The sequence below is a fragment of the Protopterus annectens genome, chromosome 2.part2 (genome assembly GCF_019279795.1).
Source record: "Protopterus annectens isolate FY-2018-M chromosome 2.part2, PAN1.0, whole genome shotgun sequence".
Lineage (NCBI taxonomy): Eukaryota > Metazoa > Chordata > Ceratodontiformes > Protopteridae > Protopterus > Protopterus annectens.
In genome coordinates, this window is record NC_056730.1 from 666,089,609 (window position 1) to 666,115,084 (window position 25,476).

Here is a 25,476-nt window from a genome sequence, read left to right on the forward strand (position 1 = left end):
ATGAATTAACTTGGCAATGGATAACTAATGCCTTCATAAAACCAGGGTTGAACGAACACTGTAACATTGCATGTTTGTTAAAATTGAGAAGTTTACTTAGATGATAACAACATTTTTTCATGTATAATAATTTCTATACTTTTTAAGAATAACATCTTGATGAAAATACTTAGTTGTCATTACCTTTAGTTTATATAGTTACCATTCCAGCTTATTAATGGTACTTTTACACATACCTCTATACACACTTTCTGTTTAGAAAATGGAATTCTTTTACAAAGAATTTCCAAATAATATGTCCTTTAAATTTATTAAGTCAGCTATTATTATAATAATATACACCTATGTCTCTTGTGGCAATACTGGGTTTATATACTTTGTATACTTGAATGACTTTATGGTGATATATATACATACTCATTAGTACATACATGAGTACTGGTAAATGCATATGTTGGTCTTTTTAACATACACTTTTAAACTACATAAATGTATACTTTGGTTTGCAGCAGTATACATATATATTTATATATGTATAGCCTTCAGTGTACTATATACATTCTAATGTACTCACAAGGAAACATTTAGTTGTTTCAAACTTGTACTTACTAGTTTTTAAAGCCCTTTATTTTGGCAAAGTGTTTTGATATATATGAATACCACTTTAAGCTCATAATTGATTTTAAATAAGGAAATGACATTTTTATTATAAATGATGCACTCTGGCTTTTACTTGTGTCTGAAGAAGTTGCTCTATTAAGAGCGACGAAAAGCGCTTCACACTATTCTTATTAAAGCTTTGGTTCTCGATTTTTGCTGTTGGTGCTTATTTTGGAGTCTCCGTTTTCAACTCATTCTGGAATACTTGGCAGATATGCTAAGCAACGGACTCTCATACTCTTCCATAAAAATACATGCTTCAGCCATCTCAGCTAGATACAACACTGATCCACCTGTGTTTTCACATCCTTTAAGGCAATTTCTTAGAGGAATCAAGAATATAAAGCCCCCAAGAAAGGCACCAGTACCAGCTTGGGACCTCAATTTTGTCCTAGAAAAATTGACTCTACCTCCCTTCGAGCCAGCAGCTTCTGTGGATTTACAATTTCTTTCTTGGAAGACAGCTTTCCTGCTGGCCATTACCTCAGTAAGAAGGGTTTCAGAATTACAGGCCCTAATGGCAATACCACCGTTCATAACTTTTCACAGAGACAGGGTCTCCTTACGAACCAACCCTACCTTTCTGCCAAAAGTGGTATCTAGGGTTTCTTTAAATCAAGCAATTCACCTGCCTACTTTCTTTCCCAATCCTGAGAACAAAGGGGAAAGACTGTTACATACCTTGGACATACACAGACAACTTTGCTACTACCTAGACAGAACCAAGACCAGTAGGAAGTCTGATCAGCTTTTTGTAGCTTACGCCCCTGGAGTACAAGGAAAAGCAATTTCCAAACAGACAATTTCAAAATGGATTGGACATCGCATCAGATTCTGTTATTCCTTCCATGGAAAGAGTGTGCCAGCCAATGTCAGACCACACTCCACCAGAGCTACAGCCACCTCTACAGCATTTTTAAGAGGGGTGCCTACAAAAGACATTCTAGAAGCTGCTACATGGTGCTCCGTGCATACATTTTCCAAACACTACAACCTCCCTTTATATTCCAGATCCAGAGCAGGCTTTGCTTCGGCAGTCCTGCAGGGATTGATAGCTACACCATCCCTTTCTTAGAGCATACCACCTCCCCCAGCTAAGCTATGGTATTCAACCCATATGTTATGACTGCAGTTGCATTCTTGAAGGGCATAGTACAGTTTTGTACCTACCATAAATGTAGATGTCTGATAGATATGCAACTGCAGTCGGGTTTTCCCTCCCTCCTTCTCCTCTATGCCTTGGGTCCACTCCTCTCCCTGTTATCCTTAGCTGGGGATATCTGTTATGGTGTATCTGTTTATTGCTTATTTATTGTCTGGAAACCTATTATTGTCTTCCAATTTGATTACAGCCTTCCTTGGAGGGCACCTGGCATCTGGGGCAAGAAACACTGAAGAAGATGGCGTCGGCTGATGCTTATATACTCCAGCCGCTCTGACGTCAGAGGGAAATGCGACATCAGACGACGTCGGACCCAGACTTTGGAATCCGGCCGACCGAGGGCTGCCTGAGGCAGGACAACCCATATGTTATGACTGCAGTTGCATATCTATCGGACATCTACATTTATGGTAGGTACAAAACTGTACTTTCTCCACCCTCAGCTCCCAACATTGAACCTTGCAGCTTGGCTAGTCACTTAAATTCACCCTTACCATTCCTTAGCAAACCTGTGATGGATGTCATCTTGGAGGCGCGAAGACCTAGTACTAGAAAAATTTATGCTGACAAATGGAAAAGATTCTGTGCCTGGAACCAGTCCTTGGGGATGAGCACAGCAGCGCCCAATTTACCTCAGAATTTGCGATATTTAACTGAGATGCTTCCCAAGGGCTTGTCTTTTCCTCTGTTAAAATCCACGCTTCAGCTATTTCAGCTCACTATAACACAGACCCACCCCCTCTTTTCTCATCCCCTGCTCAAGTAGTATCTCAGAGGGACAAAGAACTTGAGACCACCCAGGAGAGCTCCTACACCTGCCTGGGACCTAAACTTTATTTTGGAGAAGCTCACACTACCTCCTTTTGAGCCAGCTGCTACTGCAGACTTAAAATTCCTTTCTTGGAAAACAGCCTTCCTTTTAGCAATCACTTCAGCTAGAAGGATATCTGAATTACAGGCCCTTATGGCAGTGGAGCCTTTCATCATCTTTCATGCGGACAGGGTATCTCTAAGGACCAATCCATCCTTCATGCCCAAGGTGGTTTCCAGTATGGCTCTTAATCAGTCCATTCATTTGCCAACCTTATTTCCCAGTCTACAGAATAAAGGGGAACGGATACTGCATTCCTTAGATGTGCACAGCCAACATAGATTCTACTTGGACAGGACTAAACCTCAAAAGGAAATCTGAACAACTGCTGGTGGCATTTGCTGCAGGGGCAGAGGGGAAGGCTATTTCAAAGCAAACCATTTCTAAATGGATAAGCCGTGGCATTCATTTCTGCTATAAGCACCATGGAAAACCTATCCCCCCGGGGGATCAGACCTCATTCCACCAGGGCTGCATCTACCTCTACAGCCTTTCTCAGATGCGTCCCTACCAGGGACATCCTAGAAGCTGCTACCTGGAGTTCTGTACATACTTTCACCAAGCATTGTCATTTGCCATTTTTCTCTAAATCCAGAGCTGGCTTTGCCACTGCTGTCTTGCAAGCCTTATAGCTGGTCCTAATGCTATGTAAGTTCCTCCTCCTAGCCATAGCTTTGAGAATCCACCCAAATGTAATGACTGCAACAGTGAAACATGAAGAACATAGTACAGTTGTGTACACTTACCATAAATGTAGATGCTCGAGTGTCTTCACTGTTGCAGTCCAGGTTACCCTCCCTCCAGCTCCCTAACTTCTTTTGACTATATGTCTACTTTCCTTTACTATGCTTAAAAGCCTTTTTGGTGTATTTGCTTTTTTGTTGGAGGTATATCTTTGTACTTTTATATGTAATTGCTTCCCATTGGGGGGCACCTGACATCTGGGGCAAGAAACAACTGATGTAATGGCATCAGCTGCATGTTTCATACCCCTGACGTCATGGAAGAGGGGGACAGCAACCGACGCAGGACCCAAGACTTTGTTAATCAGGCCGACTGAGGGCTACCTGCAAGCAGATAACCCAAATGTAGTGACTGCAACAGTGAATACACTCTAACATCTACATTTATGTTAAGTGTACACAACTGTACTATGTCCTTCTCTTCCATGTTGCAGTATTCCTTCTCATCCACCTACCCCTCCTGTTATGCAGCATTTCCCTTTCTGGATGGCACAGAGCTGACATTACCCTTGCTAGTACTGGTTCCGACTGGGGCTTACAGTTCTGAGGGCTGGTGCGTTCACACGTCACTTTTATGGCCCACATTTTGCTAGCCATCTCAGACGTCCCACATACATACAGTGACTGAAAACTTTTGTATACTGGCCGGACATTTGAGTAGCAAGAGAAGAAAACCCATATGTGATGAATACTGCAACATGGAAGAGAGGGACATCTATGGATATTGTAAGATTTTACACATCTTTTTTTTATCTGTTCGAACATTTACTGATATGGTAAGTTAACTTACACAATTGTTCTTTCTCAATAATCTGAATCTACCTGCTTGGTTTGACTTGGACAGTTGGAATTCTTAATACTTCATATGCATATGTGATACCACTCAGAGTGAGAGAAAAAGACAGTAGGTCACTTTCAGTACTTTTATCTTTACATGCATAGCATTCACAAGGGTAAGTGCATACATGATTTCTCACTGATAGTCAGTTTAGCACATACTTCTGTGGCATAGCCATTAAACATCATTGTGTGCAGCTAGAGTCTTTCTAATAACAGTACCTGCATCGCCTAGTGCACTTACTGGCTGGCAACAAGTACTGTATCCAGTACATTCCTTCAGTGCAGCTAAAAATATGGAGGCAAGTCTTATTTTAAAGCCCATATTAGGGGATGTAGCCCTTAATATTCAGAAACTGGGGAAAAAGTCTTCAACTCGGAGATGCTTTGTAAAATGCACATAGAAAAATCATTAAAATGAGAAGATTTCTATTAACAGAGATTTAATGAAAAGTTATTCTTTTGCTGTAATGCTTAGCATCAGTCTATTGATTGTAATTCTCTGTAGTCTGTAACATCACCAAGTTAGCATTTAAAGCAGAAAAGAAACATTTAAGATGCATGGTGGGGGATAGAGTGTTGCATAGCTTTAATTTGCCATTGCTTGTTCACCAGGAGTAAAAGTGCCTGTTCTGTAAGGCTAGTTTTCTGTTGTATTTACTTTCCATTTTGCTCCTGTAACTTGACAAGTAAGATTCTAATTCTATTAGATTAGCTCAAAATAAAGATGTAACATTTTACATATTGTGTGTCGATATACACAAGTTATGGTTTATTTGTGCCAGCGTTTGCGTTTTTAAATTTTCCAATTTTCTTCTTAGTAGCTCAGACTTCATTGCACTTGCATGTGAAGAAGAGGCATTCACTGATAAGTTTCTTATTACTTTTTAATGTCAGAAGAAACCGCCACTAACACTAACTCCATGGGTTGGACTCAGGAAGATAAATGTGTCATACTGGTGCTGGGAGGATATGTCCCCTTTTACCAATACGTCATTACAGTGGTTGCCAGGAGAGCCGAGTGACGCTGGCTTTTGTGGCTATCTTGCGGAACCGTCATATTCTGGCCTGAAGGCAGCGACCTGCATCAATGCAGTTAATGGCAGTGTTTGTGAAAAAACAGGTGACTATGATATTTTATCAGTGCTATGTAGTCTGTGCTTTGTTTTGGAGTGTTTCAAGTATGCAGTTTAGTTTGATTTAAGATGCTATGTATATGTTAATTTATTGTTAAACAAATTTTGCTTTACTTTTAGTTACAGCTGATATGTTATTGATGACACTTTCTTTCAGGCCCTGCTTTTAGGCGTATTATCTTTGTCATTCATTAGTCTGCTTTTTTTTCCTGAAACTTCCTTTGGTGATGGACATTCAGTGGTGGTGATGCATATTTTCATGGCACTCAGTGACTGCGTAAGCATGTTTTTCCCATGTGTCTTCCAAATGTTCCATCTTGTGGTGCAGTGTTGTAGTGTACTGTATTAGGGAATTTTGCCACAGTTTGTGGTCCATGTATGACCAGACTTTCAGACACAGGCACTCACCCGCACTCCACCCATCACATTCATGTGGTGTAAAGGATGACATAAGGACAGCCATCTTTCATCCCTTTCTTTCTTGCTGTACATGTTGCAAGCTGTGTAATGCTTTGAACAGTCCATTGGACTAGGCCATGACTCAGATACAAGTATTGAATTGGATAAGTAACCCTGTTGGGATGCCTCCACACACACACATAATACATATTTTCTTAGAAAATGTAGCTACTTTTTATGTCTAATATCTGCTATTTTTATCAGTAGTTTGCAGACACTTCTTTGGCATCCATCCCTGGAACTGAGTAGCTGGGCGTCTGTCCCAGAATAGCCTTTAAAGACATACATAGGTGCATGTACTCCCTCGTATGAAAGCTCACAGCTGTATGAAGAAAATCCTGCTGGCAGCATGTGTCTTGCTTGGATTGTTACTGAGAATATCATAACCTGTTTATGCAACGTTACAAAATTAATGTTAACTACGTTTATTTTGGCTTATAAAGCATCAAACTGAATAAATGCCTCTGATGTAAATATTAATTTATCCTGAATAGTTTGCCATTTACAGTTTTCTAGCAACACTTATGGTTCTAGAAATATGAATATTTATTTGAACTGTAAGGTGATAACTTCATTTTTTAAGGCTCAAGCCACACCCACTGGGAGTTAAAAGTTCCCAATCAAAGGACCTGTACTGGACGGAATGAGTTAATTTTTTGCCTGTTACCCCTTCCTTAAAGTCCCCTCTTTCTAATAAATATGTAGAGAAGTGCCACTGCCATTCCTTTACTGCAGTTCTTTATATCTTTTTTTTTAGCTCATATAGGTGTGTGGTCAGATATCATTATTTGTAAAGGTCTCAAAGTTTTCAACCAACTGAACGTGTACTGTGATGTCCAGCCTATCTCATTTATTGTATCTTGAGGAGTGTTATGCAAATCCCCTCTGAAGCACTTGTATCCTCCATGCCAAATAATTTCATATACTACTCTTAAAAATCTGCATTCTATAGTTAGTTTCTCTTCTAGTGTCCATGAGACATCTTCAGTGCTGTACAATACATTCTGTTCACTATGTGTAAATAAAGTACCCTACTGAAAACTTACTGCTCCCCAGAGTTTTCTGAGCTCCATACCTCTATGGTCTTAAAATGACCGCAAATGCATGTTAAGGTAAACTACTTTCCCTGCAAGTATCCTCTAACTGTGACATATTTTCCAATGTTTTTTTCCCTCTTCGACTCCAATTTCATAACCTCTTCATATCAGTGTAGCAACACCCTTTTCAGTGTCCCTAATATCTACACTGAAATCCACTTTATCAAACTCAAGTATTCATTTCTATCCAAATGCATCTCCTGAAACAGGGTAGATGTTTAACAAACACACTGCCTTACTGGCATATGGGTAGTAGTGCCCTGCTACCCTCCTTCTGGCACTCTGTCAAATCTCAGAACTCTTCCCATTGCCTTTTCTCTTAGTGTGATAGACCAATCACCTGGCAGTACAGGGGTTGGCTTTCTAATCTACATACAGGACCCTTTAAGTTTTCTAGTGCCATAATAAGAAAAGAATCTATTGGAAGATTGCTCCTTACTCTGAATTTCATCAACTACTGCTCATCTACATTCTGGTAAAGTTTCACCTTTACCACCTTTCGGACCTGCAGCTCAAGCTGGTCTAACATTCTTAATGTGGAAAACTGTTTTGCTTGTTACTCTGACATCTGCAAGGCAAGTTTCTGAGCTGCAAACTCTTATGGTGGGACAACCTTACGTAATTTTCAACAGGGAGAGGTTTGTGGTATGTACTATTCCCTCTTTCATGCCGAAAGTGGTTTCAAAGTAAATCTACTAAGTCTGTTAATCTTCCTGTGTTCTTCATGTTTCACTGTTGCAGTCATTACGTTTGGGTTATCTGCTTTGCAGTAGCCCTCAGTCGGCCTGATTAACAAAGTCTTGGGTCCTGCATCGGTTGCTGTCCCTTCTTCCATGATATCAGGTCGTCAGGGGTATAAAACATGTAGCTGACATCTTTACATCAGTTTTTCTTGCCACAGATGTCAGGTGCCCCCCCTAATGGGAAGCAATTAAATCTATAAATACAAGGATATACCTCCAACAGAAAAGCAAATATACCAAAAAGCTTTTAGAGCATAGTAAGTGAGAGTAGAGGTATAGCCAAAGGAAGAAAAGGGGGCTGGAGGGAGGGTAACCAGGACTGCAACAGTGAATACACTCTAACATCTACATTTAGGGTAAGTGTACACAACTGTACTTTCTTTCCAGAACCTACGAATGAGGGAGAAGGGGAGATACTTCATACCCTGGATGTGCATAGCTCAGGTATATTGACAGAACAAAACCCTTTAGGATGGCCAAGAGGCTTTTTATTTCCTACATCTTTAAGCAATCCATCACATGTTGGTTGTCCTCTAGTATTGTTTTTTGTTATACCCACCTTGGTAAGGTGAATCCAGGCAGGGTAAAGAAGCATTCCACCTGGACCTTTTCAGTGGTATTTTGGAAAGGAGTGGACTCTTAAGTATTCTAGAGAAAGCAGCTTGGTTCCCTGTCCATACCTTTATGAAGCACTGCAAGCATGATGCCTTTTCTAAATCCAGAGCAGGCTTCACTAGGAATGTCTTTATCCTTCCTCCTCCCAGATAGCCCAGATAGGGCAAGCTTTGGGAATCTACCCATATGCCAGTTAAGGCAGTGTGTTTGAACGTGGGTTTGAAAGGCAGGTCTTATATTGCCAGGTGATTAGTAATCACATCCAAAAACAGGCAGTAAGAAGAGGTCTGAGCTTTCATAGACTGCCAGAGGGAAGATATTGGGGCACCTCTTCCCATATGTTAGTAAAGCAGTGTGTTCTATGAACATCTACTATTAGAGGTAAGTAGGATTTGTGCAACTGTACGTTTTCACTGTAGTCTTAATATAGTTCTGTGCTCTTTGCTTTTTTATGTGCCTGAAAGTCCATTTATATTCCATAATAACACTGACAGTGCAGCCAGTAATTTTAATGTAGCAATCCCTTATGATGTGTGATACTTGTTTCGAACCTTTTTCCTAATTGCAGAATAAGTATACCTTGTAATATTTAACCAGACTTTTGTTTGCAGTGGCAGTTTCATACTGTTCAATTCAGTGTAACCCTTATCCCTTTAACATACACAGTAAACACAAGAACTATAAACATTTGCAACAACAGAGCTTTACCCCTCAAAGCAGGAGCAGAAGCTCCCAAATCCGTGACTACTTGTACAGGCATTATCTGCCTTAAAACTAAGATTAACCATGCTAAGACACGTGTTATTGATGATGCTTGCCCTTAATTGCTTTACTTCTTGTTTCACTATTATCTGCATCACCTTTCCATGTAGCAAACAATCTGCATATGTTCAGTCAGCCATTAATTTAAAAACAAATTTTTTTGAAAACAGCAACAACTTGCTTGCTAGTCCATGAGAAATCAAACGCAGATGGAAGGTGTACTTCCAGCAACTTCTGAATGAAGAAGAACCCACAGAAGCTGTACTGCTCCAGACACAGCCTACAGTGAAAGAAGAGGAGAGCCTACTGTAGAAGAACAGCACTAAGGAATATGAAGTCAGGGAAAACAGCAAGCTCAGATGAGGTTACAGCAAATATGATAAATATGTTGGGTGCGATAGGGGAAAAAGTGACTCCTGTGGGTACTTGCAGCAGTATGGAGAGAAAGATGCTTCCAGGATGACTGGAGAATAAAGCATACTAGTGCCAGTGTTCAAGAATAATGGGGACATTCACACAGTACGGTAGGAGTTTTATACCTTTGTACTGCCCCCAATTGTGAAAAATGTTCTTCGTGTTTCACTGTTGCAGTCATCACATTTGGGTTTTCTGCTTGCAGTAGCCCTCAGTTGGCCTGATTATCAAAGTCTTGGGTCCTACGTCGGTTGCTGTCTCATCTTCCATGACGTTAGGTAGTCAGGGGTATAAAGCATGCAGCCGACGCCATTACATCAGTCTTTCTTGCTGTGCGGTGCCAGAAGCAGAAGCAGTTCGCAAGTGCTGGTCAGCAGACTCCTGAAATTTTTGTTTTCGAGTTTTAGAACCAAAGTCTTCAACTATAAGTTAAGTACCCCGTTGGAGAAACTTTTTCTTGCTCTAAACCGATGTCAATTAAAGTCAATAATTGTATTTCTTGTGGAAAGCAAATACCTCACAAAGATTTTCATTCGTACTGTATTCCTTGCCTAGGCCCTGACCACGATGTACCTCGCTGTCGGTTTTGTGCTTTATTTAAGCAGCAAACTATTCATCGTCTGTATATTTTTGCTTATATAAATTTGGTACTCTGTTCAATTATCTAGATATGTCTTCAGTAAGCCATCGTACTACCGACATTCTGAAAAAACACAAAGATAAAGACAGACCGCCTAGGTCCAGAGCTGTCGATGACGCTTCTCCTAAGCCAGTTGCCAGTACTCAGTGAGGCGCTTTCGCAGCCCCTAATACCCGCTACTTCAGATTCACAAGCCTCTACTGAGACCCATTCGGAGTTCGGTATGCCACGAGATGCTTCAACTGTGGAACCTGCGGATGTCTCTACCTTGGATGGGTCTGGAGCCGCTGTGCAGGCACCGGCTCTTGAGGGTGTATTCAGGCCTACTGACTTGCATATTAAACTGACGCCATCTTCTTCTTCAATGCCTAAATCTCAAACCATGACTTGAAAACCGACGCCCAGACCGCATGGTCTGGCCTCTATGCCTAAGAAACAAATGATAAGAATGGCTGAAGACCTTATTACTTTAATCAGGGGAAGCCAACCATCCCCCTCTAAGAGACCTAGGACTGAATTTGTTTATGATGCTTCTGACCAGGATTCTGAAATTTCGGTTTCCTCTGATGACCAGGATTTACCCTTATCTACCTGTGAGAATTCTGATGCAGAGGACTCTATTCCCTCTGCCCCCCCCCTCCCCCCGAGGATTTCTCCTGTGGTGAAACTTTGCATACTCTTAGGGAGCATTTTTGTTGGGAAAGCCAGGATTACTCTGATTCTAAAAAGAGGCTTAGGGATTTCTTGCTCCTGCCCCAGCACAGGCCTTTTAGCTATCCCTCCTGTACTGGACATTGTGGATGATGCCTTTTCGGAATCTAGCTTGGCCCCTGACTCTCTACCTCCTGCTCCCGGAAAACCTGATGGATATTACAGGGTTCCTGACTCTCACAAGTTTCTTTTTAAAAATCCCACTGCGGGTCCTGAGACCATTTCACAGGGACCCAAGGGCATTAAGGCTACTACTGCCAAAATCCTACCTCTTCTGATAGAGACTCCAGGGTGCTGGATAGATGGTGTAAGAAGGTATACACTTCTGCAACCTTGGCCATCATGGCCTTAAACTGCCAGTTTCATATGTTAAAGTATCAGCAGCATATTATTGGACTGCTTAAACAGAAAATGATGTTGATTTCTGATTGTGCTGAAAATAAGGATTTACAGGATTTAATGCATTCTGCTGAACAGGTTGGAAAACATACTTTGCAGTGTGGTTTTGATTCACTAGAGGCATCTTGCAGGGCTGCTGTCAACTGGGTCTGTACTTAGAAGACATGCTTGGCTTAAGGAGCAATCCTTGCCAGATCATGTTTTATTTATTTTTATTTTATTTATATTTGTTGACCGGGCTAGTCCAACTGGATATATGTCCATTTTCAGCAGAGGCCCACAGTGAAATTTATATATAAAAATAACAGTATTTTACAGGTACAGGTACAATACAAAATTAAGCAATTTTATACATGATAGATTTTACAGATGTGGGTACATTAAATATATAAGCAAATATTTTCACTTCAAAAACTGTCTGATTACATAATCATATGACTTGTAACATTTGTTAGTTATAGGTAGGTAATGTTGAAGACATTTTAGGGGTATTGATGAAGACATTTTAATAAAATATAAGGCCTGTTATCTTTATGGTTTTCAACAGGCAATTAGTATATACAGTTAATAAGATGGGTGTCTTTGTGAAAAAAGAATGTGTAGTTAGTCTAGGTTCACACAGGGGCATAACCAATGGGATTTAAGGTAGGTTTTCAGCTTGCTTTTAAATTGTGTTAGTGAAGAAAGGGAGGTCAGGTCACTGGGGAGAGAGTTCCAGGTTTTACCCACGGTATTAGAGAACAGAGAGTCACCAGCCATATTGTAGGTTTTACCTATTTGTACTAATATTTTATCAGATGAGCGTAGGGTCTTAAGGTTGTTGTAGGGGGTGGTAAGGATGGTAAGAATTGGAGTGTTAGTAGGCTGATACAGGATTTTGTAGGCAACTGTTAATTGTTTGAATAGAAGTAAATTTGGCAACTCTAGCCATCCTAGTTGTTCATAATTAGTACAGTGATACGTTCTGAATGTAGAGCTTGTTGCAGATCTAACAATATTGTTGTAGGAGACGGCCAGTTTGTTCAAGTTGTTTTTTGAGAGGTTAGTATATATAGGGGAGGTGTAGAGGTGGGTGGAGATTAAGTGGGTCTGGGCAATAGTAGCCCGTGCTAGTGGGGTGAGAAAGGATTTGATTCTATATAGGGAGCCTAGTTTTTTGTTGACTGTTTTTATGGTACTGTTAATGTGAGTTTCAAAGTTAAGGTTATTATCAATTAGTACCCCTAGTAGTTTTGTGGTTGAGTCGGGGGATATGATGGTTCCATTGTTTGATGTAACAGTAAAGTGTAGTGGGGAGGCCCTACAGGTGGGAGTAAAAAGTAGGAGTTTGTTTTTTTTTTTGTGGTTCAAGATGAGGCAATGGTGTAGTAACCATTCCTTTACTGTGTTAAACACATTTTGGGTTAGGGACTGGAAGGTCTGATGGAGTGGGGGGCTGAGCATATTAATGTGGAGTCATCTGCGTATTGTATTGAGGTAGCTTGAGGAATTACATAATGTTGGTCATTGATAAAAATAGAAAATAGAAGAGGTCCAAGTATAGAGCCTTGGGGGACACAAAGTGCAATGGGGAGATGGGGAGATAAGTTCTCCCACAGAACAGCCTGTTGCCTATTGTTTAAGTAGGATTGAAACCATTGTATAGCCAGTGCATCTAGAGGTAGGTTTTTGAGTATGTTTATGAGAAGTTGGTGGTTAACCATATCGGAGGCTTTAGAGAGATCAATAAAGAGGGCTGAGGATAGAGTGTTATTGCAATTTTTGTTAATACAGTCAGAGAAGGATAAAAGGGCAGTTGTGCAGTGAAATAGCCTGAAGCCATGTTGGCAGTTAGCTAATAAATTATCTATTAGGTGTTTTAACAGTTGCCTATGAATGCATTTTTCCATGATTTTTGCCAGTGGAGATAATATAGCAATAGGTCTATAGTTGGATAATTCCCTGGAGTTTCCACCTTTATGCAGGGGGATAATATGGGAGATCTTCCAAATAGATGGAATAGTTCCCTCAGAGATTGTTATGTTAATCAGAATGGAGATGGGGTAGACTGTGGCTTTTGCAGCTTTTTGCAGATATTCTGCAGGTAGGAGATTAGCTGCGGGGGTGGTAGATTTGAGTTTCAGAACAAGGGTACAGATAAGGGATGAAGGGACAGGTTTGAGATGTAATGAGGGAGGTAAGGTAGCAGTAGAGGAAGTCAGAGATGAGCTGTCAGGAGTTAGTTGATTGGCAAGAGACTGAATGGTCTCGGTAAAGAATGTGTTAAAGCTATTGGCAATTTGCATTGGACTGTCATGGTCAGTACCTACTGGGGTGGGTGTGACAGAACGGCCTGGGTGTAAAAAGTTGTTAATCCCTGCCCAGAATTTTTGTGGTTTGTTTTGCTGGGTATGTTGGAGTTGAATGTAATAGTTTCTTTTGTCTGACAGAACGGCTTTTTTGTATCATTTCTTAGCTGCCTGAATTTTAAATGATCCTCTGGGCTTTTAGTAGTAAGCCACTTGACCCAGACTTTATTTCTGAGAAGCATTTTTTGTTTGGTTGCTTTTGAGAGCCAGGGGACAGGTTTATTCCTAATTCTAATGGTCCTTTTTGGTGCATGGAAGTCTAGAATACCTAAGAATTTAGTATTAAAGTAGATTACTGCTTCCTCTAGAGGTAAGTTTTTGAGGGGTGACCAGTCGCATGCTTTAAGTTCAGTTTGAAAGATGTCAGGGTTAAAATTTTTGTTGCTCCTTATTGTCCTATAGGTGATTGGACTAGGGATGTCACTCTTAAATCTGATTATGAAGGTGAGTGCATGGTCGCTTATATCCTCAGGGAGAGTCCCTACGTTGTAAGTTTGGTGATGTCTATTTATCAGAATCCAGTCTAGGGTGCTTTCATTGTTATTGAGTTTATTGGTCCTTGTGGGGGAGCTAATAGTTTGAGTGAACCCGTGTAGACTAATATGAATAGAAGGCTGATCAGAAGTACAGCTTTTCCAGTTGATATTGAAGTCACCGAGTATTATTGTTTCTTGGGGATAGTTGGTGGAAAGCCAATTTAGGATATTTTCTAGGGTGTTAGAGTTATTCCCTGGGGGAAGGTAGACAGCAATAATATAGATGGATTTACAATTGAGTTGAATTTTGGAGATAAGTATTTCTTCATTACTAGTTAGAGGGGGTTTAGAGTCAACCGAGGTCACCTGTAATCCAGATTTGTATAGTATAGCTACTCCAACTTCCTTCTTAGCTTTTCGGTGTAGTCTCAAGATGCTCTACCCTGGTGGTATAAATTCATTGTCTTGTATAGATGGTTTGAGGCATGTTTCAGTGAGACACAGGATATCAAATGAATGCACATCCATGAGAGCATGTAGGTGGGCAACCTTATTATTTATGCTCCTGGTGTTAAGATGGGCTATCAATAGTGAGCTGGGAGGTCTGGTAAGGAATTGAGTACTAATGGGGGTTGATTTATGGGTCTCTGTGGTCTTCATAGAATTTGGCCCTGGATTGGGATGTATATCTCCATCTGTTAAGGATTGGAGTTGAATTCCAAGTGTAAGTTATAGAGGTTTACATGTTAGGAACTGAGATTTCCTAGCTTTTGGCCTGTAGTATCTGATGCGAGTCAGTCTGTGATATTTTGCTGGTAGGTAGGCTATTGTGCTGGGTTTGTTTGAATGGCTTTGAGAGTGCGCTAATGGTGGAGTGGAGGTTTGCTTTGTTGGGTAACAAAGGTTTATGTAGTGGAGATGTTCATAAATTGTAAGTAAAGATATAGAAAGAATAGGTATGAGGGAAGATAGAAGTAGGATCTTCAGGTGTGGAGAGGTTGATAATGAATGACATTATAGCAGAGTTGTATATAAGGTAAAGATAAGGGTAAGTTAGGTGGTTTACTAAGATGGGACTTGGAAATGTTGGTTCTGGCACTTTAAGGACTGGGATCTATGATTGGTATTTAGTATAGGGGTGTGGTTTGAGTGTATAAATGTAGGAGCACTGGGGGCAGGTGGGAATTGAGGGCAGGGTAGGGGAGCGGATTGAGCCCACAGGGCGAACGGAGTGGGTAGAGCCAGTGAAGGAAGAAGACCCCAAGAACAATCAGTGAAGAGCTGACTGCTGAGGTAAGGTGGAGATGGGTGTGGAGGAGAGTGAGTTATTGTGGAAATAGAGGAGTGAGCAGGGCTGGGATAACAAAGTAAAAGAAAAGCAAGGTGCCTGATGAATATATTTCAGAACAGTAGGATAGATTTACAAGGCAAATACTAGAAGGATGCCATCTAGTGTACAAGGATAAAAATGCAAGTAGCTTTACAAGAGTGTTGTCAGGTCTAGGAGTAATGGAGGGTAAACAGGAGTTGGCTACAGAGACTACACGTTGGTAGTATGTTAAGGTTTAGGAGAAAAGATTAGAGTAAGGCTGCTGGCTGTCCTGGCTAGTGAGCAGACTTCAATAACATGGAATTATATTATTCATGTATATTTTTTAATACAATAGTTATGAACATACACTTTCTTGGTTCCTTGTGGGAATGAGTCTTAGGGAGAGGATTGGCTCTATTTTTTAGTTCAGGTAGAGACCAATAGTCTTAACATAAGGTTTAGTTCTTGGCCTTCAGGCAGGGCAGATTCTCATTCCCTAGTTCAGAGCAAGCAGGATGGAGAGAATGGTATAGGACGCTGTAGCCATGGACGCACAGCAGCCAGGAGCTAATCCATGAAATAATGTTAAAGCTAAATTACTGGATGCTCCCTTAAATCAGGATCGCCTGTTTGGCACCAAAGCAGAAGTTCTTAAAAAGATGGAGGAAAAAGCTAAATCTATGCAAACTGTTAAAGATTTCCTGCAAGTACAGCCTCCAAGATTTGGTAGGCATTGGCCCTCTAAGAATTGGTCCTTTCCTGCCTCTTCCAAGCCTTCTCAGTCCAAACCCAGATACAGAAGAACACCCAGGCTTCAGTCCCAGAGTATGCACAGGACTAATCAGTGGGGGGCTCCCAATTCCAAATCAGAGAGTAGTAAGACCCCCCCCCCCCCAATGGCGAATTGTCTCAATGAGTTAACTTTAAAACTTCCAAGCACTTCTCAACGCCTTTAGGGGGAAAGATTGCAATACAGTAAAAAACTGGGAACTCATTACCCAGGGCAAATGGGTTTTAAATAGTTTTCCAAGGATACAGATTTCAATTCCATACATTACCAACCCCAAATGGTTGGCCAGATCTACCCCCAAGTCAGTGGGCAGAGGCTCAAAAGCAAGTACTCTCTTAAGGCATAAAGGCTATTCAAACTGTACCAGAAGAGGAAAAGTGACAAGGTTTTTACTCGAGACTCTTTCTGGTACCCAGAAAGGACAATTCATGGCATCCTATCCTGGACCTATCAACTTTAAACACCGTTTTGGTGTTTACAAAATTCAAGATGCTAACTCTTCACCAGTTGCTTCCTATGCTAGGCAAAGATGTCTGGTTGGCAACACTCAATTTAAAGGAAGCCTACTTGCATATCCCAATCAGGGAATCTTGCAGACTATACCTACTCTTCAAAGCGGGCTACTTGCACTGCCTTTTGGCTTATCTACTGTGCCCAGGGTGCTCACAAAGTGCCTAGCTCCAGTTATTGCATTTTGCAGGCAAAGAAATTTTCAAATATATCCATACCTGGACGATTGTCTAATTCAGGCAGAAAGCCAGGACATACTTTTGAATCATCTGGCATTTGTACAAAATGTGCTAACTTGTCTGGAGTACACTATAAATGAAAAGAAATCACATCTGGTACCCTGTCAACAAATTATATTCCTGGGAGCAAGCTTGAATACAACTTCCCAGATGGCTTTCCTCACGCCAGAGAAACACTCATTTGGCAACTTACTTCAAACTAATGTCCACACAAACCCTGATATCTGCAAGGCAAATTGCAAGCCTTGGTGTTCATGGCCTCCTGCATTCTACTAATTCCATATGCAAGACTGCATATGAGGAAACTACAATGGTATCTAAAAAGCCTATGGTGTCAACATTCTCTGGACCTAGAAGCAATGATTCCTATCATACCTTGCCTGCTGTTAGAGTTCCTTTGGTGGGCAGAGGCTTGCCACCAAAACAAGGGACTACCATTCACTCTACCCCCTGCCGCCCAAACCCTAACAGCAGACTCATCAGACTATGCATGGGGGGCTCACCTGGCAGGGAAGTGCATTCAGGGCAAATGGAACCCAAGTCGAGTGCACCTACATATCATTCAAAAGGAAATGTCAGCTGTAGAGAATGCTCTGACAGCCTTCAAGGACCACATTCTTCCAGGACAATTAATGGTAAAGACGGGCAACACCATTGTTATGTGGTACATAAGCAGGAGGGCACCCATTCTTACCCCCTCTGCCAACTAGCCATGGCTCTGTGGAACACAGCCTTGAGCTACCAGGTGCATCTACAGGCTCAATTCCTGCTAGGAAAACTACAAACACTGGCAGATGAACTAAGCAGAAATCTCATGGGACCCACAAGAGTAGAACCTGGAACCAAAGACTTTCAACATGTTGACAAACAAATGGGGGATCCCAGATATAGACCTGTTTGCCTCCCCCCACAACTACCAATTGGACAAATTCTGCAGAAGGACTCCCCACAAACAAGCTTGGAAAGTAGATGCTCTGTCCTTCAGCTGGAAAAACCTGTCAGTTTGTCTTTCCTCCTCTGCCTCTCATACCCAAGGTACTATTAAAGATCAAACAGGACAAACCAAGGATGATACTGATTGCACCAGTCTGGCCACGCTAACACTGGTACCCCCTCTTGCGCAGTGTGTCACTGCTGGCTCCATGGCACCTGCCTCATACCCCTACCCTGTTGTCTTAACAGGAGAACCGGATTCTGCCCCCGCAGCTTCAAACCCTGAATCTGGCAGCCTGGCTAATTACCTAATCTCTTCGGTACCATCCCTCAGTAAATAAGTGTTGGATGTCATTTTGGAGGCAAGGAGGCCTAGTACTAGAAAATCTTATGCTGAAAAATGTAAACGATTCTGTGCCTGGAACCAAATTCAAGGGATGGGCATAGCAGCGCCCAATTTACCTCAGATTCTTCAATACCTAACTGAGATGCTTCACAAGGGCCTTTCTTTTTCCTCCATCAAAATTCACGCCTCAGCCATTTCAGCTCATTACAACACAGAACCCCACCCGTCTTCTTTCATCCACTGCTCAAGCAGTTCCTCAGAGGGGCCAAAAACGTAAGACCACCCAGGAGAGCCCTAACCCCGGCCTGGGACCTTACCTTTGTATTAGAAAAACTCACTCTTCCTCCTTTTGAGCCAGCTGCAAGTCAGAGTTAAAATACCTTTCTTGGAAAACTGCCTTCCTTTTAGCAATCACTTCAGAAGGAAGTGTATCTGAATTACAGGCACGTATGTCAGTGGAGCCTTTCATCATCTTTCATGCGGACAGGATGTCCCTCAGGACCAATCCCTATTTCATGCCCAAAGTGCTATCCAGTGTGGCTCTTAATCAGTCCATTCATTTGCCAGCCAGCCTTTTCTTATCCACAGAACAAAGGGGAAGAGGGATACTGCACTCCTTAGATGTGCAAAGACAACTTAGATTTTACTTGGGCAGGGCTAAACCTCAAAGGAAATCTGAACAACTGCTGGTGGCATTTGCTGCAGGGGCAGAGGGGAAGGCTATTTCAAAGCAAACCATTTCTAAATGGATAGGCCATTGCATTCATTTCTGCTACAAGCACCATGGAAAATGTATCCCACAGGGGATTAGACCCCATTCAACCAGGGCTGCATCTATCTCTACAGCCTTTCTCAAAGGTGTCCCTACCAGGGACAATCCTAGAAGCTGCTACCTGGGGTTCTATACATACTTTCACCAAGCATTACCATTTACCAATTTTCTCTAAATCCAGAGCTGGCTTTGCCACTGCAGTCTTGCAGGGCCTTATAGCTGGTCCTAATTCTATTTAAACTCCTCCTCCCATCCTTAGCTTTGAGAATCTACCCAAATGTGATGACTGCAACAGTGAAACACGAAGAACATAGTACAGTTGTGTACACAACATAAATGTAGATGTTCGGGTGTATTCACTGTTGCAGTCCTGGATGTTCGTGTTTCACTGTTGCAGTCATTACACTTGGGTTATCTTGCTGGAAGGCTACCCGCAGTCAGCCTGAATTCCAAAGTCCTGTTCCGGCGTTGGTTGCTGTCGCCTCTTCCCTGACGTCAGGGGTATATAAGATGCAGCCGACGCCATTTTCTTCAGTCTTTCTTGCCGCGCGGTGCCCGAAGCAAAAGCAGTTCGCAAGTGCCGGTCGGCCGACTCCTGAGGTTTTCCAAATTGAATTTCAGATCCGAAGTCTTCAATAAAGCTAAGTACCCCATTGGGGAAACTTTTTCTTGCTTCAGTCCGATGTCAGTAAAAGTTAACAATTGTATTTCTTGTGGGAAGCAAATACCTCATAAGGATTTTCATTCTTACTGTATTCCTTGCCTAGGCCCTGACCACAACCTTGCTAGTTGTCGGTTTTGTGCTAGATTCAACCAACGCACTATTAAGCATCAAGTTCGATTTTGCTTTACATTACTTTGGCCGAAGGTTTAACTATATAATGCCGTCCGAACAACCGATGACCGGAGTTCATAAAAAACGCAAGGAAAAAAAACAAGCATCCGGGCTCCAAAACCGACGAAGCCTCTTCTAGGCCAGTCGCTGGTTCGCCGCTTTTGCAGCCCCTGACACCCGCTACCTCAGAGCCACAGGCCACCTCCGACTCCCACGTGGAGACAGCTAGGCCTCTGGAAACTCATGGCATTGGGCCTACGTAAACATTTCCCTCAGATGGGTCCGGAGCCGCTGAGCAGGCATCGGCTTCTGAGGGTGTTTTCAGACCTACGCAGCTTACTATCAAGACCACTTCAGCAGCTAAGGCAAAGTCTAAAACACCTTTAAAGACAAAGAAACAAGTACAGCATTCTCCTGGACAGTCATCCATGCCAAAGAAACAGATGCTGAAAATGACCGAGGACCTAATTACTTTGATCAGGGGTTCCCATCCCCCTCCTGATAAAAGGCCTAGGCAAGACACTGACTATGACTCCTCTGACCAGGTTTCTATTTCTTCTGATTCCTCTTCAGAACAGGGATATTCTCTTCCTCCCTGTGAGGACTCTGATGCTGAAGAATCTATCTCTTCAGCCTCTCCACCTGAGGACTACTCTTTTGAGGAAACCCTGCACACCATGAGGGAACATTTCCATTGGGAGAGACAGGATTATTCAGAATCCAAGAAAGGGCTCAGAGACTTTCTCTTATTGCCTCAGCACAGACCTCTTGCTATCCCCCCTGTACTAGATATTGTTGTTGATGTTTTTTCTGAATCCAGTTTGACTCCTGATTCTTTATCCCCTGCACCAGTTAAGCCAGGTAGGTACTACAGGATTCCAGATTCTCATAAATGTTGTTATAAAAACCCTGCTGATGATCCTGAAACTATTTCACAGGGTCCCAAAGGGGTCAAGGCTTCCAATGCAAAAAACCCTGTTCCCTCTGACAGGGATTCTAGAGCACTGGACAGATGGGGGAAGAAAGTTTACACCTCTGCTACTTTAGCTGTAAGGGCTTTAAACTGCCAGTTTCACTTGCTTAAATATCAACAATACCTAATGTCTTCGCTAAAACAGAAAATGCTTACAAGCCCTGAATGTCCTGAGAACAAGGAAATGCAGAATTTATTGCATGCAGCTGAACAAGTGGGAAAGCATACTTTGCAATGTGGTTTTGATTCATTAGAGGCATCTTGCAGAGCCTCAGTTACAGGTTCTGTCATTCTAAGGCATGCTTGGTTAAAATAACAGAGTTTACCTGATCATGTTAAAGCAAAATTATTGGATGCTCCATTATAGCATGATACTTGGTGTTAAGGCAGAAGAGGTGTTAAAGAAAATGGAGGATAAAGCAAAATCAATGCAGACAGTAAAGGATTTCTTACAGGTTCAGCCACCTAGATTTAGCAGGAACTGGCCTTCTAAAATTTGGTCCTTTCCAGTGTCAGACAGGCCACAAAGAGGCAGATACAGACGCCCTAGAGGCAGATCTCCGCCCCAAGGCTCATACAGACCTAAACAATGGAGTGCTTCAGCCCCCAAAGGCGGAGAAGACAGATCACAACCTTATAGGAAACAGTCACAGTGACTTTCCTCTACAAATACCAAGCACTTACCTTTTGGCAGCGCCCTTAGGGGGAAAACTGGCACATGATCACCCAGGACAAATGGGTTCTAAATATTGTTTCTCAGGGTTACAGGTTCCACTTTCACACCCTACCAAGGTCAAAAGGTATGCCAGACCTGCCACACAATCAATGGGCAGGGGCAGAGGCACAAAAACAAATTTCTGCTCTCATGGACATGAGGGCTATTCTAAAAGTACCACAGCAAGAGCAGGGGCAAGGATTTTACTCAATACTTTTCTTGGTACCCAGAAAGGACAAAGCCTGGAGACCAATACTGGACCTGTCTATTCTAAATACTACACTGCAGCAACTTCTACCCATGCTGTGCAAGAAGGCTTGGCTAGTTACTTTGGACCTCAAAGAGGCATACCTGCATGTCCCAATCAAACAATCTTGGCAGAAGATACCTCAGATTCATAGCTGGCTCAATGCATTACCAATTCTCTGCACTGCCCTTTGGCTCATCTACTGCGCCCAGGTTCTTCACAAAATGCCTGGCACCAATAATTGCAATTTGCAAAAAGGAATTCAAATATATCCCTACTTGGATGACTGCCTTATTCAAGCAGAGAGCAAGGACATTCTACTAAAGCATCTGGTGTTTGTAAAAAGATTACTAATTTGCCTAGGGTACACAATAAATGAAAAGAAATCAAACCTAGTGCCCTCTCAAGAGATAATATTCCTGGGTGCAAGCTTAAATACCACTGCCCAGGTGGCTTATCTCACGCCAGACAAGCAAAGGCAACTGACTCATTACTTTCAAAAGATGGCAACAAAGACCCAGCTACCTGCAAGAAAACTTCTGCAGGCTTTGGGCTTCATGGCATCCTGCATTTTGCTAATTCCATATGCAAGACTGCATATGAGGAATCTACAATGGTATCTAAAAAGTGTTTGGACTCAACATTGCCACAGCCTGGAAACAATAATAACTCTTATTCCCTGCCTGCAACAGGAGTTTCGATGGTGGGCACTGGCCTGTCACCACAACAAGGGACAGCCTTTCACTTTACCCACAGCCAGGCAGACACTAACAACAGATGCATCGGATTATGCCTGGGGGGCACACATGGCAGGAAAATGTATTCAGGCACATGGCCCACAGACCAAATGCATCTTCATATCAATCAAAAAGAGATGCTAGCTGCACAGAATGCCCTGACAGCCTTCAAGGATCTACTACATCCAGGACAACTATTGCTAAAGACAGACAATACTACAGTTATGTGGAATATAAGCAAGGGGGCACACATTCCTACCCCCTCTGTAGGCAAGCCATGACTTTGTGGAACACAGCACTGACCTATCAAGTACATCTGCAGGCACAATTCCTGCCAGGAAAGAAAAATACTGTGGTAGATGAACTAAGCAGAAACTTCATGGACCCTCACAAGTGGAAACTAGATCCACAGGTCTTCAGCATGATAACAAAGAAGTGGGGATGCCCAGACATAGATCTCTTTGCCTCCCCTCACAACTGCCAACTACAGAGATTCTGCACAAGGACTTATCACTCTCAAGCATGGAAAGTGGATGCTCTATCATTCAGCTGGAAAACCCTAACAGTTTATGCCTTTCCACCACTGCCTCTCCTCCCCAAGATACTCCTAAAAGTCAGACAAGAGAAGCCAAAAAGTATTCTGATTGCCCCAGACTGGCCATGCCAGCACCTGGTACCCAATCCTAAAGAGCTTGTCTCAAGGCCCTGCCTGAACTTTACCTCAAATTCCTCATCTTCTGACTCAGCAAAACAATCAGATCCTGCACAGCCAACTCAGAACCTTAAATCTGGCTGCATGGCAAATAACATAGCCACTCAGAACACACCTCTCTCTAAAGCTGTTATGGATGTCATGTTGGAAGCCAGGAGGCCCAGCACCAGGAAATCTTATGCAGAAAAATGGAAGAGATTCTGTGCTTGGAACCAGGCACAAGGACTTGAACCACTTGTTCCAAATATTCCTCAGATTTTACAGTACCTAACTGAGATGCTGGACAAAGGCCTATCCTTCTCATCAATTAAGATCCATGCCTCTGCCATTTCAGCTCATTACGATACGGAACCTCCTATTTTCTCACATCCACTGCTAAGACAGTATCTCAGAGGGGCAAAAAACATAAGACCCCCAAGGAGAGCACCGATGCCTACATGGGACCTCAACTTTGTCTTGGAAAAGCTAACACTGCCTCCTTTTTAGCCAGCCAATACAGCTGATATAAAATTCTTATCATGGAAAACTGCTCTGCTCCTAGCAATAACTTCAGCAAGAAGAGTCTCAGAGTTACAGGCATTAATGGCAGTGGAACCTTTTATTTTTCATCCAGACAGGGTTTCTCTAAGGACAAACCCAACATTTATGCCAACGGTAGTATCCAGTGTGGCTCTTAACCAAACCATTAATTTGCCAACATTTTATCCAAATCCCCAGAATAAAGGGGATAGGCTTCTGCACTCTTTGGACATACACAGGCAGCTACGTTTCTACTTGGACAAAACAAAAGCTTTCAGAAAAACTGAGCAACTGTTGGTAGCATATCCTGCAGGATCACAAGGAAAGGCTATTTCAAAGCAGACTATTTCAAAATGGATAGGACACTGCATTCGTTTCTGCTATGCACAGCATGGCAAGTTAGTGCCCAAGAATATTAGGCCACATTCTACCAGGGCAGCAGCCACTTCAGCAGCCTTTATCAGAGGAGTAGCAACCAAAGAAATTTTGGAGGCTGCAACTTGGAGTTCAGTGCACACTTTTACCAAGCATTATCACTTACCTCTCTACTCTAAATCTAGAGCAGGCTTTGCCACTGCAGTTCTGCAGGGCCTCTTAGCCACTCCAAATCCTATTTAGACCTAGCCGACCCACCTCATCTTTGGGATTCAACCCAAGTGTAATGAATGCAACAGTGAAACACGAACATAGTACAGTTGTGTACCTACCATAAATGTAGATGTTCGAGTGTATTCACTGTTGCAGTCCAGGTTACCCTCCCTCCATCCCCCTTTCTTTGCTGGGACTTCTCTATTCTCTATCCTATACAACCTATGTGGTGTATTTGCTTGTAGATGAAGGTATTGTTTTATTTTAGTGTATGCTTTTATAAGCAATATGTGTTGCCTACCTTCTTGGGGGCACCTGACATCTGGGGCAAGAAAAACTGATGTAATGAAAATGGCGTCTGCTGCATCTTGTATACCCCTGGTGCACTGACATCAGAGAAGAGGCGACAGCAACCGACGCCGGACCAGGACTTTGGAATTCAGGCCGACTGCGGGTAGCCTGCCAGCAGGATAACCCAAGTGTAATGACTGCAACAGTGAATACACTCAACATCTACATTTATGGTAGGTACACAACTGTACTTTATCTTCCCTCCTGCCCCCTGACTTCTTTTGGCTATACCTCTACACTCCTTTACTATGCTTAAAAACTTTTTGGTGTATTTTATATATATATATATATATATATATATATATATATATATATATATATATATATATATTTAATTGCTTCCCATTAGGGGGGCACCTGACATCTGGGGCAAGAAAAACTGATGTAATGATGTTGGCTGCATGCTTTATACCCCAGACTACCTGACGTCATGAAAGATGAGACAGCAACCGACGCAGGACCCAAGACTTTGATAATCAGGCTGACTGAGGGCTACTGCAAGCAGATAACCCAAATGTGATGACTACAACAGTGAATACACTCAAACATCTACATTTATGCTAAGTGTACACAACTGTACTTTCTGGAGAGTGTGATTGATGATTGAATATGCAGGGTAGTAGAAAGTAAGGAGGAAGATGAGCATTTGGGATTCAGATGAGGATGCAGCAAAACTGAGCCAGCATTTGCATTGAGACAGATACTTGAAGCTAGAAATGAGGAAAGAGTTCAACTGGACATTCTTAGACTGTGACTTTATGTGCTTTCTCCCAAGAAAGCTAATTTAGTCAGTCCTACAGTGGTTTGAAGTCCCAGAAACATTG

At 42.2% G+C, this 25,476-nt stretch overlaps 1 protein-coding gene across 1 annotated transcript in view; it reads left to right on the forward strand.

Moving 5' to 3' along the window:
- ATRN (attractin) overlaps positions 1-25,476 on the forward strand; it is a 2,639,854-nt gene that overhangs the window by 1,038,116 nt on the left and 1,576,262 nt on the right. Inside the window, exon 13 of the mRNA XM_044064458.1 lies at positions 5,171-5,396. Coding sequence (XP_043920393.1) covers positions 5,171-5,396 — 226 coding nt within the window. The remainder of the gene's footprint in view (positions 1-5,170; positions 5,397-25,476) is intronic.